The sequence below is a fragment of the Sinohyriopsis cumingii genome, chromosome 14 (assembly GCF_028554795.1).
Source record: "Sinohyriopsis cumingii isolate HCF-2022 chromosome 14, ASM2855479v2, whole genome shotgun sequence".
Classification (NCBI taxonomy): Eukaryota; Metazoa; Mollusca; class Bivalvia; order Unionida; family Unionidae; genus Sinohyriopsis; species Sinohyriopsis cumingii.
In genome coordinates, this window is record NC_142974.1 from 69,849,316 (window position 1) to 69,863,449 (window position 14,134).

The 14,134-nt window shown below is 34.5% G+C and overlaps 1 protein-coding gene across 1 annotated transcript in view; it reads left to right on the forward strand.

The window, feature by feature from the left end:
- Nucleotides 1-10,435, forward strand: part of LOC149784085 (uncharacterized) — a 29,998-nt gene extending 19,563 nt beyond the window's left edge. Inside the window, exons 2-3 of the mRNA XM_089932943.1 lie at nucleotides 5,297-5,372; nucleotides 5,616-10,435. Of these exons, the coding sequence (XP_089789069.1) occupies nucleotides 5,297-5,372; nucleotides 5,616-6,971 (1,432 nt within the window). The 3' untranslated portion in view covers nucleotides 6,972-10,435. The remainder of the gene's footprint in view (nucleotides 1-5,296; nucleotides 5,373-5,615) is intronic.
- The last annotated feature ends 3,699 nt before the right edge of the window (nucleotides 10,436-14,134 follow it).

A 14,134-nucleotide genomic window follows, 5' to 3' on the forward strand; every position in this document is an offset into this window, starting at 1 on the left:
AGGTAATGGCGCTTTTCTAGATTAATTGACCTGTTTCTCAAATTCTTTAAATTTATCCTTACATTCACCACTGATTTTATATTCATACCCAGGTACTTTAGGAACAAGGAACGAGTCCATATATTTGTTGTCTTTTTTACCATCAGCGGTCATATGATCTAATAGGTCACGACGAGCTTTATATCCTATTTCAGCAATCGCTATATTGTTTTCTCGAAGTATTTTATGACCTTCTTTCGTAAATTGGGCATGTGGTTTCCTGACGGCTTCCGGTTCTAGTTCTGGTGCGACAATATCCTTTTATCACCGATCACATCATCGAGTTGATTGCTACCCTAGATTGCTATCTTTATTATTTTTTTTATTGTGTTTGAACTAGCAAATATTCCAGCTGGAAAGTCTCGGAGAATATTTTTTTGTTGGGTGGGGGCTACGTCTGTTATAGTTCCAGTTGAATTAGCTGTTTATTCCAACGATGGAAGAAGATCTTTACTAGCTTTTGTGATAGGTTTAAATGACTGTTCTGTATCCTCCGTAAATTCCACTTGAGCTTACTGGCATTGCTGAAGTTCCTGTTTGACAGAATCACGTACTGGAATATATATCTCATAATTGCCTACAGGCCTATCGAGCTAATGTAGCTGTACTAGATGACACAATAAGCGCATAATCACTCATTATTATACTACTACAACGATTTAATTACAGATCAGTAAGTCAGCCACCATAAAAGATTTTAATACATGCAGTAACTTATATTTTTCAGCTACAGCAAATTGCCAAAATTTCAATTCGACACCTAATTTAGTCATTGCCCAGATCACTTGACAAGCCAGCAAAAAATACCCGTGAATAAATTGATCGCTAATAATTACACATGTGGTTTCCCAAGCTCGGCAAAAAGTTAATACATATAACAGAGTAGGAATTATATAAAATGTTCATATCCTTAGCCAAATTTCTCTGTTAAATGCAGGTACACTACATTATTTGTATCTGTAAGTACAAATGTACTGATACAGTTCATATTGTTGTTGTTGTTGTTGTGGGGTTTAACGCCATTTTGCAGCACATGATAGGCTATACATGGCGGCCAGTATTAATGGTGGAGGAAGAACCAGAGAAAACCCTGGAAAGAACCACCGACCCACGAGAAGCTACTGGCAAGCTTTCTCACATACCCACATTGACTGAATCTTAGATACAGTTCATATAAATTATTTAAGCGGTATATTATTAATTTAGGTAGTGGTCGAGTGGTTAAGTCGCACAGATAATCTTTCGATCGACCGGTAGGAACTTACTCGAAGGTTGAAAGATGCATCCGTTGTATTGAACAATATGATATATGGTTGAATGGATAATGTAAACTTATAAAGCATAATCCCCTTCATCCAAAAAAGGGTGTTGATTTTATAGCATCCGGGTGTGAAGTGTCGAATTTTTAATTTTGCACTGAACTTTAAAGGTAAATGCATTGAGCACTAAAATTGTATCGCATTTAAGCTAGGAAAGTCTTTGTGAAGGGTCACGTCGACCTTTCTTCGTTCATCTCCCCCCCCCCATGTCAGTGTAAACTTCAAAGAGGCAGCATTCCAACTCAGTGAAATTGACCCGAGTATATTAACACGGTCCTTAGGTGGCGCTCACCAGATAATATGTACTTTTGAGAGAGTGACGTATGTAAGGTGAAGTAGTTCGCATTTAAAACATGCACAGTGGAGAGAATGTTTGCATACCTCTATGCTACATTAATGTAATGTGGATGATATTTCTTTTGGATACTGTACTTTTGGAAATTTTACATGATTTAAGCACACTGCTAACTAAAATGACTGCTCCCTTGTGTTAAAAAATCAGTCTGAATTAGTCTAAAGTACACTATACATAGCAGCTATTACAATAGGGAAAATGAATTTTGCCAGACTAGACAATACCAGCTTCTGAAAGTGCAATGAATGAATTACCAAATATATAAAATGTAAAAAAGTTATCGGCTCTTTTTTATACAATTTACCTCTGAAGTTCAGGAAGTGAAAATGACCAAGTAGAGCTAGCACTTTTTTGAAAGGTGCACATTTGAAGTAAGGCCAAGCTGTATACTCTATAACCCATAGTACACCCATCAATCATACACCAAAATAAAGGGAATTAAAGGTTCTTTGCATTATATCTAAGATATACAAGGTCTTTTTTTAAATAGCCAGTATAACCAGTGAGGAAAGCCGGGGACATTCTTTTTCTTTAAAATCCTAACCTATGCAAAATGCGAAACTGTATAGCGCCACCTTAGGAAGTAAACATTAGAGCTACCAACCCTAACCGGTTGGTAGGAACCTATGTCTACTTATCATATTTTCAAGGGGTAATTGTTGCGCACTGTCGTTCTCAGATTCCGATCTATCTAAACCTGATGAAAGGAATTATTTCTTTGGAGAAAATTAGTGACCGCTGCCTACGATTGTACAGAATAAAGGCGTACACTTTAGAGCAATCAGAATTTAAAGTGACGACCATAACCGAAATTCTTTAGTCTGAAAATCTCCTGAAAGAGGAAAGAGTCTCGACTCCTTGGAAAGCCTAAAGAGAATAGTGTTTTCCTCTTTAAACAATAAAGGGACCAGATGGCCGTCTGGTAAAAAGAATGACAGTGTTTAGTGCTAGAACGCACAAGTTCTAAAAGAGAACATCAATAAGGTACGCAATTTTAGTTTCACGTAATATTATATTATTCAATTGTTTGTATGATGCAAATGTGTTTGTTATGGCAAGGTTTCCATATTATGTATCGTTTATTCAGTTTCATGGAATGTCTTGATGCTAGAATTGTTATGCAATTTATTTTATTCAATTTCATGGAAAGATGTTGATACATAGTTATTATGCAATTTATTGTATCAAATTTCATGGAAAATATTGATGCTAGAATTGCTATGCAATTTACCTTTTTAATTTTACTGTTATTGGTTCATAGGTAGAATTTATTGCATGCGATCCTAATGTTCATATGTGTATGAATTAATAGGGTTGTATGAAATATATTCCTTTGTTTGTTAGGACGTAAGTTAACGATACTTACCAAATTATATCTGATTGTGTAATGTTTGAATAATCTAGTAGGTTAAGGATTGCTGTGAGTTACAATTTGTGAATTTCATGCAATAGTATTCGAACATGTAGTAGCATGTAAAAGAATACGGTAATATTCGATAGACTCTCGAGTGGTAATTTAAGACCTGCCGCTGGAAGAGAGGTCAATGTCCTACCGTACTAAGTCAGAATTTATGCAGTGTGTGGATACCCAATATGCTCTGAATAACATAAGTACATTTTATATACGTATTAGAGAGTAGGGTTTTCCGAAATTATGGGGCAATTGTGTCATTTAAGGGACAGCTTTCTGAGAGAGAGAGAGAGAGAGAGAGAGAGAGAGAGAGAGACGGGACAGTCTGAAAACAGAAGTCTGAGGAAAAGATGGACGAGGTCAGAATAAAATGATCAAGAAGTCCATGAAGGGGGCAAAGCATAGAGCTTGGGAAGGATGAACTATGAGACGTTGATATACGGTCAAGATGAAGGAAGGTGATGCACATCAATCGTGGACATTGCGCTCTTTTCACTTCTCGTTATGATGATGAAATAAATCCAAAATAGGACACTCCTGTTAAATTATAATGACATAATCGAACTTGAATTGGAATTGCCATTAGTAGTTTGTTCTGATCAAATTTGTTATTTTCTTGTCAAACGGGTCTCGCATTGCTTTATTTCTTCCCAATACTCTCGCTCAGTTCTCTGTTGAAATTCTAGGATTTTTTCACTCCCGCTGGGCTATAATATCAAGGGAGGTCTTCCTCTAGATAACACCAGACAAATTCAGGTAACCACTCCTCTTACTAAGAGGAACACGTTACACAGGGTTTCATTTGTGTGTGTGATTGTGTGCTTGAGTACAATATTAAATTAAAATTCAACCTGTACAGACCTCTTAATCTGTAGAATTTTGTATCTCACTTAGCTTTTCATCAAAGAGTGTGTTAAAAAATAATTGAGAAGAAACAAATCTATAGCAATTACCCAAGAAATTAATTCAACAGACAGTCAACATCCTTCAACCTGGTCGCAGTCACTTCGTGTTTACTCTGATTAATAAATCAACATTGCCACAATTAAAATCAAACATTCTTACAATGGGGACTTGATGGGGGTGGTGAGTTCCTCTTCAAACTCGACGCCAATTTATGGATAGTAAACAAGCCTCGGACTGGCCTGTAGATAACTTAATGTGTCAACATTGTTTGGTTAAAATAGCAATTGTTGTAGCCTCGTTTTGCAAAATGGGGCTTTGATGTCTCTCTGTCCCCCCCCCCCCCCCGGTCTTCGCCGCTTGTATTATTGGTCAGTCCACCCCCTCCTGCTACTAGTTCCATCCGTGGACACAACGTCATTACGGTTCAGTTTCCCAGAATTATTGAATTTGATAAATAAATAAAGAAAATATGAGTCCTTTTCGCACTTATTCTTCTTCTCTCATGCCACTGTAAATGCCGTAGTACGAACCTTTTGGATATAGGACCAACCTGTCGCGAAATTCCAGGGTTTAAATAAATTAGTGTGCATTCTCAATATCATTAATTTTGATAGAAAAAACACATAATATATGATATAGTAATAGATACAATTCGAGTTCTTTCCACACTTATTTCTTCTTTCGCGAAATAAGTTATACCTATTTCACGTTCATTTGTTTTAGCTATCCACGCTGCTTTAGATATCAGAAAATATATGTGACTGTCCCTCAGTCTATATGTGGCTTATGTTTGTTTCACAATATTTTAAGATGGAAGATTTACTTGGAACTGTTCTCGGGATAATGTATCCAGTTTCATATAGAAATGAATGCTCAGGCAAGAAATCCGTTTATAAAATTATATTTGCCTTGAAGACAAAAATATCATTGATCTGTGGTCATTTTTCGTCACACATATGCCCGTTTCGAATAAATCATAAAACATCTCGCCAAACTAATTTGAGACTTTCGACTATTTATCTCTGTTTTTGTTCCGGTGTTTTCATTTTTGTTCCGGAATTTCTAATTTGTTCCTAATGGATACCGTAAACAGTCTGACAGCACGAACACTAATTTTGTTTAATTCTAAGATTCAAACTGAAGACGCTTGCTGAAAATTCACGGTACTAGTTCAGTTCCCATAGTAAACCTCTGCAAACACCATTTAATTAAAAATTAAATAACTTAAACATTATGAGTTCTCGTGATCAAACCTGTAATTGTCAGTATAGATAAAAACCTGGATGGCAGCTTCTGTGTAGAGGAAATGACAGCAGCCGCGGCATTTTCTGGTTCAGCAGGTGTTTGAAACATGTGTTTTCAAGTCCGCACCAAAGAGTGCGGTGCTAATTTAAGTAATGAGTGTTCCAAATTCAGCACTGTTAAAGGACTGAAATTCCATCAATAAAACAATGCCTCTAAAAAAAAATCCACTTACAACTAGGATAAGCTGTTCAAAGATTATTTATCCTAAAACATAATGGACATTATTAACCAATCTTGGTTAGCCAAACCATATATACTCGATATATGCATCAATTTCCAGGCTGGTTCCCATATTTCCGTATCATCAGTACCGTGTGTCCTTAAGTTAAAGCAATTCAAAGGTCAGGTTTGTGCTAAAATGTTTGCATACAGAAGTAATTTGAAGAGTTACATAAAGATTCATACTGAATATAAACCATTCAGATGTCAATTTTGTGATAAAATGTTTAGAGAAAGTAGTAATTTGAAGGTCCACATGACGATACATGCTGGAGATAAACCATTCAAATGTGAACTTTGTGAAAAAATGTTTAGTGGAAATAGTCATTTGAAGGACCACATGAGGATACACACTGGAGAAAAACCATTCAAATGTGAAGTTTGTGATAAAATGTTTAGAGGAAGTAGTAATTGGAAGGTGCACATGAGGATACATACTGGAGATAAACCATTCAAATGTGAACTTTGTGAAAAAATGTTTAGCCGCAGGAGTCATTTGAAAAGACACATGATGTTACATACTGGGGATAAACCATTCAAATGTGTAATTTGTGATAAAATGTTTAGACAAAGTGGTTCGTTAGAGGCACACGTAAGGATACATACTGGAGAAAAACCATTCAAATGTGAAGTTTGTGATAAAATGTTTAATCAAAGGAGTCATTTGAAGGTCCACGTGAGGATACATAAAGGAGATAAACTAGTCAGATGTGAAGTTTGCGATAAAATGTTTAAAGATAGCAGTGATTTTAAGGTCCACATGAGGATACATAAAGGAGATAAACCATTCAGGTGTGATGTTTGTGATAAAATGTTTAAAGATGGCAGTAATTTGAAGAGACACATGAGGATACATACTGGAGATGAACCATTCAAATGTCAAGTTTGTGATAAAATGTTTAAAGAAAGCAGTAATTTGAAGAGTCACCTGATGACACATTCTGGAGATAAACCATTCAAATGTGGAATTTGTGATAAAATGTTTAATCAAAGGAGTTATTTGAATGTTCACATGAGGATACATACTGGAGATAAACCATTCAGATGTGAAGTTTGTGATAAAATGTTTAACCAAAAAAGTAATTTGAAGAATCATCTAAAGAAACATACTGGAGATAAACCATTCCAATGTGAAGTTTGTGATAAAATGTTGAGTAGTGATTTGAAGATCCACATGAGGACACACACTGGAGAAAAACCATTCAAATGTGAAGTTTGTGAGAAACTGTTTAGACGAAAGAGTCATTTGAAGGTCCACATGAGGATACATACTGGAGATGAACCATTCAAATGTGAACTTTGTGATAAAATGTTTAATCAAAAGATTAATTTGAAGAGACACCTGAGGACACATACTCAGTATAAACCATTCGAATGTGGAACTTCTGATAAAACGTTTAGTGGGGGTGGTGTTTGAAGAATCACAGGAGGATACATACCGCAGAAAAACCATTCACACGTGAAGTTTGTGACAAAAATTATTTAGGCAGAGTAGTGTTTTAAAGGCTCACATGGTGAATAATACTGAAAATAACCATTCAGATGTTACAAGCTGGACATTAACCATTCAGATGCGGTGTTTATGAAAAAATGTTTGGGAAGAGTGACGTGTTAAAGAGGCACAGGATGTGGTATAATGGTGTTGAGATGGTTAATAGAAATGTCGAAAACTGAAAAGAACCAAAATACACATATAAATATTCAATAATTTGCATATTTTGGATGTATATATTGTTGTACACCCCAATATTATGATTTATAATTGTTTTAATCATAATATTAAGAAGCAAAACAAAGTTTGTATCTAAGTGTTTGGCTGAGGTCATGGGTCACAAAAGTGTTACATACAATTGTACAGCAGTACCTCATGCATTCGCGTTTCTGGATTCACGAATTCACGGATTCGCGAAATTTTCATTGGTACCCTCTACGTACATGTTTTCTTTATTTTATTGAATTGTACCTTCATTATATGACTTCTGTGACATATGAAGTTTACCTAGTTTACTTTCCTGACAATGACAAAGAAAACGTCAGTCATTAAGTTTACAGTCCGATTCGTTACTTGGTTTTACCTTACTGTGAGTGCAAAAGAAAATGGCAGGCAATGAATTAGTATAGGGGTAGTATTAGTACATGTATACATGTACCGTACTGTAAATGCGCTAGTGTGGCAAATACCCATTAGGCGATACTGTACTCTATTTTTACATCAACCATTTATTTCTCTTTTTAAGGGTAATGTATTAAGCTAACTTTTGAATGAAATTAAAGTGCTTTGGGAGCATGATTTGGGTTATATTTAGGGTTTAAACCCTAGAAATAAGCATTTATTAGCATTTTTAGTGACTCGTACCAAACATTCGCGATTCCTCCTGATCCGCGACTCTGCAACCTAACCTCGCGAATGTTCGAGGTATTACTGTATCTGCCAACAATTGAATATATGTGAAAAACTGAATATATGTGAAGTAAATTTTACATGCATCAGTTGCATACCTTTTAACTTATATTTATGAATATTTGTACAACTGACCTCAGAGATTCCTATTTTCACTTAAACATGAGAAAAACAACACATTGAAAGACTTGGTAATATTGTTTGGTGTCCTCCTTTTGCAGAAATTACAAGTGCATATAAGTATAAATGACCATAATCTCATTCCACAACATTTTTAACAGAAGCTTTCTGTGAAATTTGACATAGAGGAGTAACTTGGAAATATAATTGGACACTGTTATCTGCAGAACAAAGACAAGATTAACTTTCTCCTACTTCGAGTGTTTTATCTGATCTGTGCTATTTGCCAGTATTCAGTGGTCAGATTTGCACATGTGAAAAAGCAAAGTTTGATGTTAATTAACCGTATTTTGTTTGAAGACTACATTTATTATTCATATAACGTGGACACCAAAATCCCAACTAAGATGTCAGATGATCTATAAATATTCAAAGAAATCAAAATACAACATTACATATAATGTTGGAAAATCCATAACTTCATAAAAAATGTAAATAGAAGCAAAATGAATAAATGGGTGTAGAGATAATATGTATTTATGTGAAACAGTTCTGCATATACCATAAGATAACATAGAGATAATGAAATTTTATGTCTTGGTTACTAGCATTACCCAAACGATAGTCCAGAAGATATGGACAAAGCAATATAGTACTTGATGATACATCTTCTATCTTGTCGATTCCAATGCACATATGTGTTATCAAATTTAAACAACGTATATTACATACAACGTGCATTGCTGGTACATGCTGCTTTAGCACAAATACTTCTGATGTATGTTAATTCTTAATATGATTATCCTGTTTAAAATACTCAATGTGGGATCCTATGTATTTTTTATAGACAAACTTCCCCAAAACGGTTCTACATATAACATGAGATAACATAGAGATAGTGAATTTCTGTTGTTTAAGCTGTAATAAACAGTAACACGGAAAAAGTAAAAACAACAAGCTTTGTAAAATTTAACAAATAATTTATTTCCCTGGAAAAAGATTGTAAAAATAAATAAATTACAGTTTTAAGAATCAAATCCAAAATTAATCCAAGAATAATACACAAATTTAATTTTAGAAGTCCTAAAAATAAAATTAATGATATCAAGTTCGAGTACCGACGAAGAATCATAGACACAAGGTGATGATGTATGCTGTAGTCAGTGCTGTGCTTATCTACAGTTCCTTTTAGAAACACAAATAATGAACTGCAGTGTTGGAAATCCGAATAAAATTTTGATAAACTGAAGAATTGTGTATGAGCACATAAACTATTTCAAGAGGAACAAATTAATCTTTTAAAATCTAACTGATCTGAAGAAAACTTAAACTGTAATTCTCAAAACTGGTCACAAACACACACACTTTCCAGTTAAAGGAAAAGCCTCAAACTGAGAATATTTCTCTAAAACACAGGTTATAACGGATTCTAAAACGCAGTTTCAAAAATCCCAAATTACAAAATCAAAAGTGGGAGTCATGTAATTGTGTTTTTATCATGTTCCTCTAATATGACCCTAATGAAAACCAATCATTTTACTCTAAGAAATAAAATAAAAAAGTTGTTTACTTCTTAAATCATGTAGTCCCATTACGACCTTGACAACAACCAATCATTGTAAAATAAAAATAGAACTTAATTACATGGCTGCTACTAATTTTGAATCAAGGCCAGGATCTAGGTCAACATTTGTTGTTTACGAAAGAATGATTGAGGTCAACTGATTTTCTCGAAAAGTATTATCTCCAGTGAATAAATTTAAATTACAATAGCATGTAATGAAAAATATTTTTTTTTAAAGCTGACAAACAAACAATTAAATTAAAATAAACATATATTAAATCAGCTATATGTAACATTGTTTAGCCATACCCAAGAAAATAGTACTCCAAAAGATATGGACAAAGCATCGTTGTACTTGCTGCGCATGGACAAATTTTGCAACATTACATATAATTACAAAAGCCTTTACTAAATCCCAAAATTTTCACCATATGTTTTTCTGGCCTATTATTTTGTCTTTCATAAGTTCAAAACAATATATTTTATTGCTCTTAACGTTGCTAAAATTACATAGAGCTGCTTCAGTTATGATTGATGATGTAACAAAATGGCAGCTTAAAAATAGCTCAGGATTTCTAATTATTTTTCTCTCATCAACAGATGCAAATACTATGATAGCTGATTTTGCTTGTTGGAGGTATTATAATTATTACTTTATTTATACATCTACATCGGGCTGCTCTAAGATATGCATTTATCATTATATTTTCACACTAAAGTCAGTCAGCAGCAGAGGTTCCCATGATCTTGGCCAAGCACCTCAGCAACTTTTATTTAAATTAAAATATATTCCACATTCTGGCACAATCCATGTTGTGATGAAACTCTCTCTCAGTTCTGTATCTCTTTTGCCACCCCCCACCCACCCACCCCCATGCAGAAGAAGCATTTTAGCATTAATGATGCAATTTCCTTACTGCTGACCACTGTTAATCTAAAACAGCATAGTGTGATACTTGAGTTTTATCCTATCAGTAACTCAATAAATTTCCAGGTCAGCATCATTATATGTAGCTAAAATCAAATAATACATTTAAAACACCTTGTGTGAAACATACTAGGTATATTTAGTAACATTTAATGATCCTGAGCAGAAAGGTCAATGAGTTACAGATGGGATATAATTAGTGATGCTATGTGGAGCAAATTGAAAAAGACAATCCAAGGTATTGATCTGGCCTTGTCTTACATTCAGCATCAGCTTATAAATGGATGAAGGATGGAAAATTTGCCAAACTGACTTATACTCTGCATCAACTTATAGGCCAGCAAATATGGTATACAATATTTTCAGCAAGTATATGTAAACACACATTCTGGACTCTCACAATCATTACCTCACTCCTATATTTCAAGCTGTTGCTGATTCGGGATTTATCATACCTGTCAAATCTAGTAAAATCAACTATGAGAGGTATGCATATGTATTCCATCACAGTTTTCTTCCTGCACCTTGTGATCAAATGAAATATGATCCGATGAGAGAGACTGATTTCAGCTGTTCATGTTTTTTTTTTTTTTTTTTGTTGTTTTTACTTATTGCCCCTCTTTAGCTGAAGCTTTTGTCAAAGAGAGAAAACATTATAAAAAAAAAAAAAAACATTTAATGTAAACTAAGAAAATACATACCATACTCCTTCAGGGTTTAAATATTCACAATAGTTATATCCATATAGATTCCATTTAGTTTATATCCTATGAAAGACCATTTAACATGCTGTTTGATTTTGTTTGCAAGTATAATGACCTAACCTTTCCCAACAAATTTGATTTATTTAAAAGTGCATGTACTCTTCATGTAAGTGTACTTAGGGATTTTTTTTTTTATATCTTTGAGCTCATGCTAGATGTTACTTAAAACTGCAGTCAATTCCATTGGCAAGTTTAAAAGATGTCCCTGGCTGAGAAAAATGTACACGAGTAACCACCTGGCATTTCCTCTCATTATATGGTATGATATTCATAGTACATATTGGTAGCCTCATTTTCTTATTGCCTCACTTATCAGATCTGGTCTGTCGAATATCGACCTAAAACAGGTGTTAATTTGGAATGACTGAGTATAGCTGTAACTTATTTAATTAGAATGTCAATTCCACTACAGAGCCACGTGAATAATGTAAGTGACAACAAAAACTAGAAGGAATTTGCTTACCTAATGTTATTAATTGATAATGGAATATGGTAATGCACTTGTACATGAGTAAGAACAGTCATCAGGTAAGTGAACATTACAGATTCACGATCGTGAAGACAGCTCTTTCTATCTGTTTCTATATGTCTCTCTCAGGGGCATAAATTTGATTTGATCATTTGCTGCAAGAAGAAAATTATGATGGAATATATATTGTCATGGTTATTCACCTTCTAACTTGTTGACTCTAACACACGTATATGTAATCAAATTTAAACAACTTTTATTACAAACAGCATACATTGCTGTGCACTGATCCGGTGGCCTAGTGGTTAGAGCGTCTCGATAGGAGGTTGTGGGTTCGATACCCGGCCGTGTCATAACAAAGACTTACAAAAATGGTACTAGCTGCTGCCTCGCTTGGCGCTCAGCATTAAGAGTTAGTGTTAGGACTGGCCAGCCTGGTGCCAAGATAATGTGTCTGGGTGGGACATCATGCTACATGTATGTGGCATGATGCCCCAGTGCTAGACATCACGATAAGGTTCGAACAAAGGTGCATATTTTTGTAAATGGACTTTCCAGGAGGAAGCAGACCCATTATCGACTAAAACAGCAACTGAAGTTTCTTCTGCTTTTGAACCAATTTATCAATGAGGACCCTTATGATTCCCACAAGTATTACAGGTTCATCCTGGCAAGGAATTTCTAGGTGCAGTTTCATCTCTGATGTAAAAACATAATGTCACAATTAGAAGAGGACATACTGCAATTCATTGTGATCAGTCGATTGTTGAACAATTTAATCTAACACTTGCAGAGCGGTTATTTGGATATCAATATGCAAAGGAAATAATTCAGAAAGATACGAGATCTCATGAATGGGTTGCAAGATTACCAAGTGTGATAAATGCATTAAATAATAAAATTACTCATTTATCTAATATGAAACCCGTTAATGCTATTACAAAAACACACATACCAACACATACAGTTTCTAGCTTTGTTAAATCTACTCATAGACCTGCAATCTACATATTAGATTCAGCTGCTCCTCAACATGGATTTGTAAGCGAGCAATTACAAATCATTCCCGAAGACACACAATTACCATCGTATTCACTTTTGTAAACTAGGTCCTTGATGTAGATTACATTCAAGACATGTCAGCATTACCTTTTCGCGTGCATGACCAAAATTGCTGTTAATTCTGTCTACAGTAAATTGTCATGGATTATTATTTGAATGCTGCCACAACATTACTGTGTTACAGCTCAGACAATGATTATTTTGCTGTTGTTTCATTGTCATGATAAAATCAGCATCGAGATCAAAGTCACACTTATTTTTTGTCACATTGTTTATAACTAATTTTTTTTCTTACTATATCATTGTCAATAGCATCGCTATTGCCAGTAGTTACTGTGAAGTCTATGACAGTTCTCCACAGCTGAGATATTCTTCTGACTCGAGACACTGCAAGATAAGCTATGTTTGATCATTCAATACGATCATCGATGGTCCAAACGTTTTTGTGTCAGATATGGTTAATCCTTGTGATGAATTAATTGTCATTGCGTATCCTTGCGTCTATGGAGCTCTTTCGATGGTTAGCGGGCTCTCAACAACATTGACAGGAACTAAGACAATATCATTTAATAGAAAATTTTGTTTTTCTGATGATCCTGGTATATCAACATCGATATTCTGCTGTCGCGTGTCAACCGGTCGATAACACAATGGTACGGGTCGATTTGAAAATATGTCTTTATGTAACATAAATAATTGTTGTTGAAGTGTATCACGAACTATCGTTCTGCTTGCAACTATCAAATCATCTGGTCTCCATAAATTCAAAAAATTGTTAATAGGACTTTCTGAAATTATTTCACGCATTATTTCACATTGAAATTTATTCGGTTGTAGTCTGATTAATTTCTTAAACTCTTTTAATTCTGAATCAAGCGCTCTATGATCATTAGTTATTTCTTAATAATAATCTATAAAATTCCTCAGCCATCCATGTGGAGACAATCCAGCAAAAGGTGGTGGTTGATCGTGATCGCCACAAATTATCACTGCAGTATTTTTTGTCAATAACCAATGTTTATAATGAAACGGTGCATATTGCATCCCAAACAATAATCCTTTGAATATATTTCTCTCCCTTTTATCTCCCTTCCATTGAAATAATTTATGATAAGTACATGATTTAACATTTCTTTCTCTCATTTCTCTTGCAAGTCTGTGTGTAGGGGTTAATACAACTATTTCTAAACAACTGTTCAAGAATAATTCGATCACACGAGTTGTTTTACACGGGTCCAGGCCCATTGAATTAAACTGTTTTATGTCTAGCTA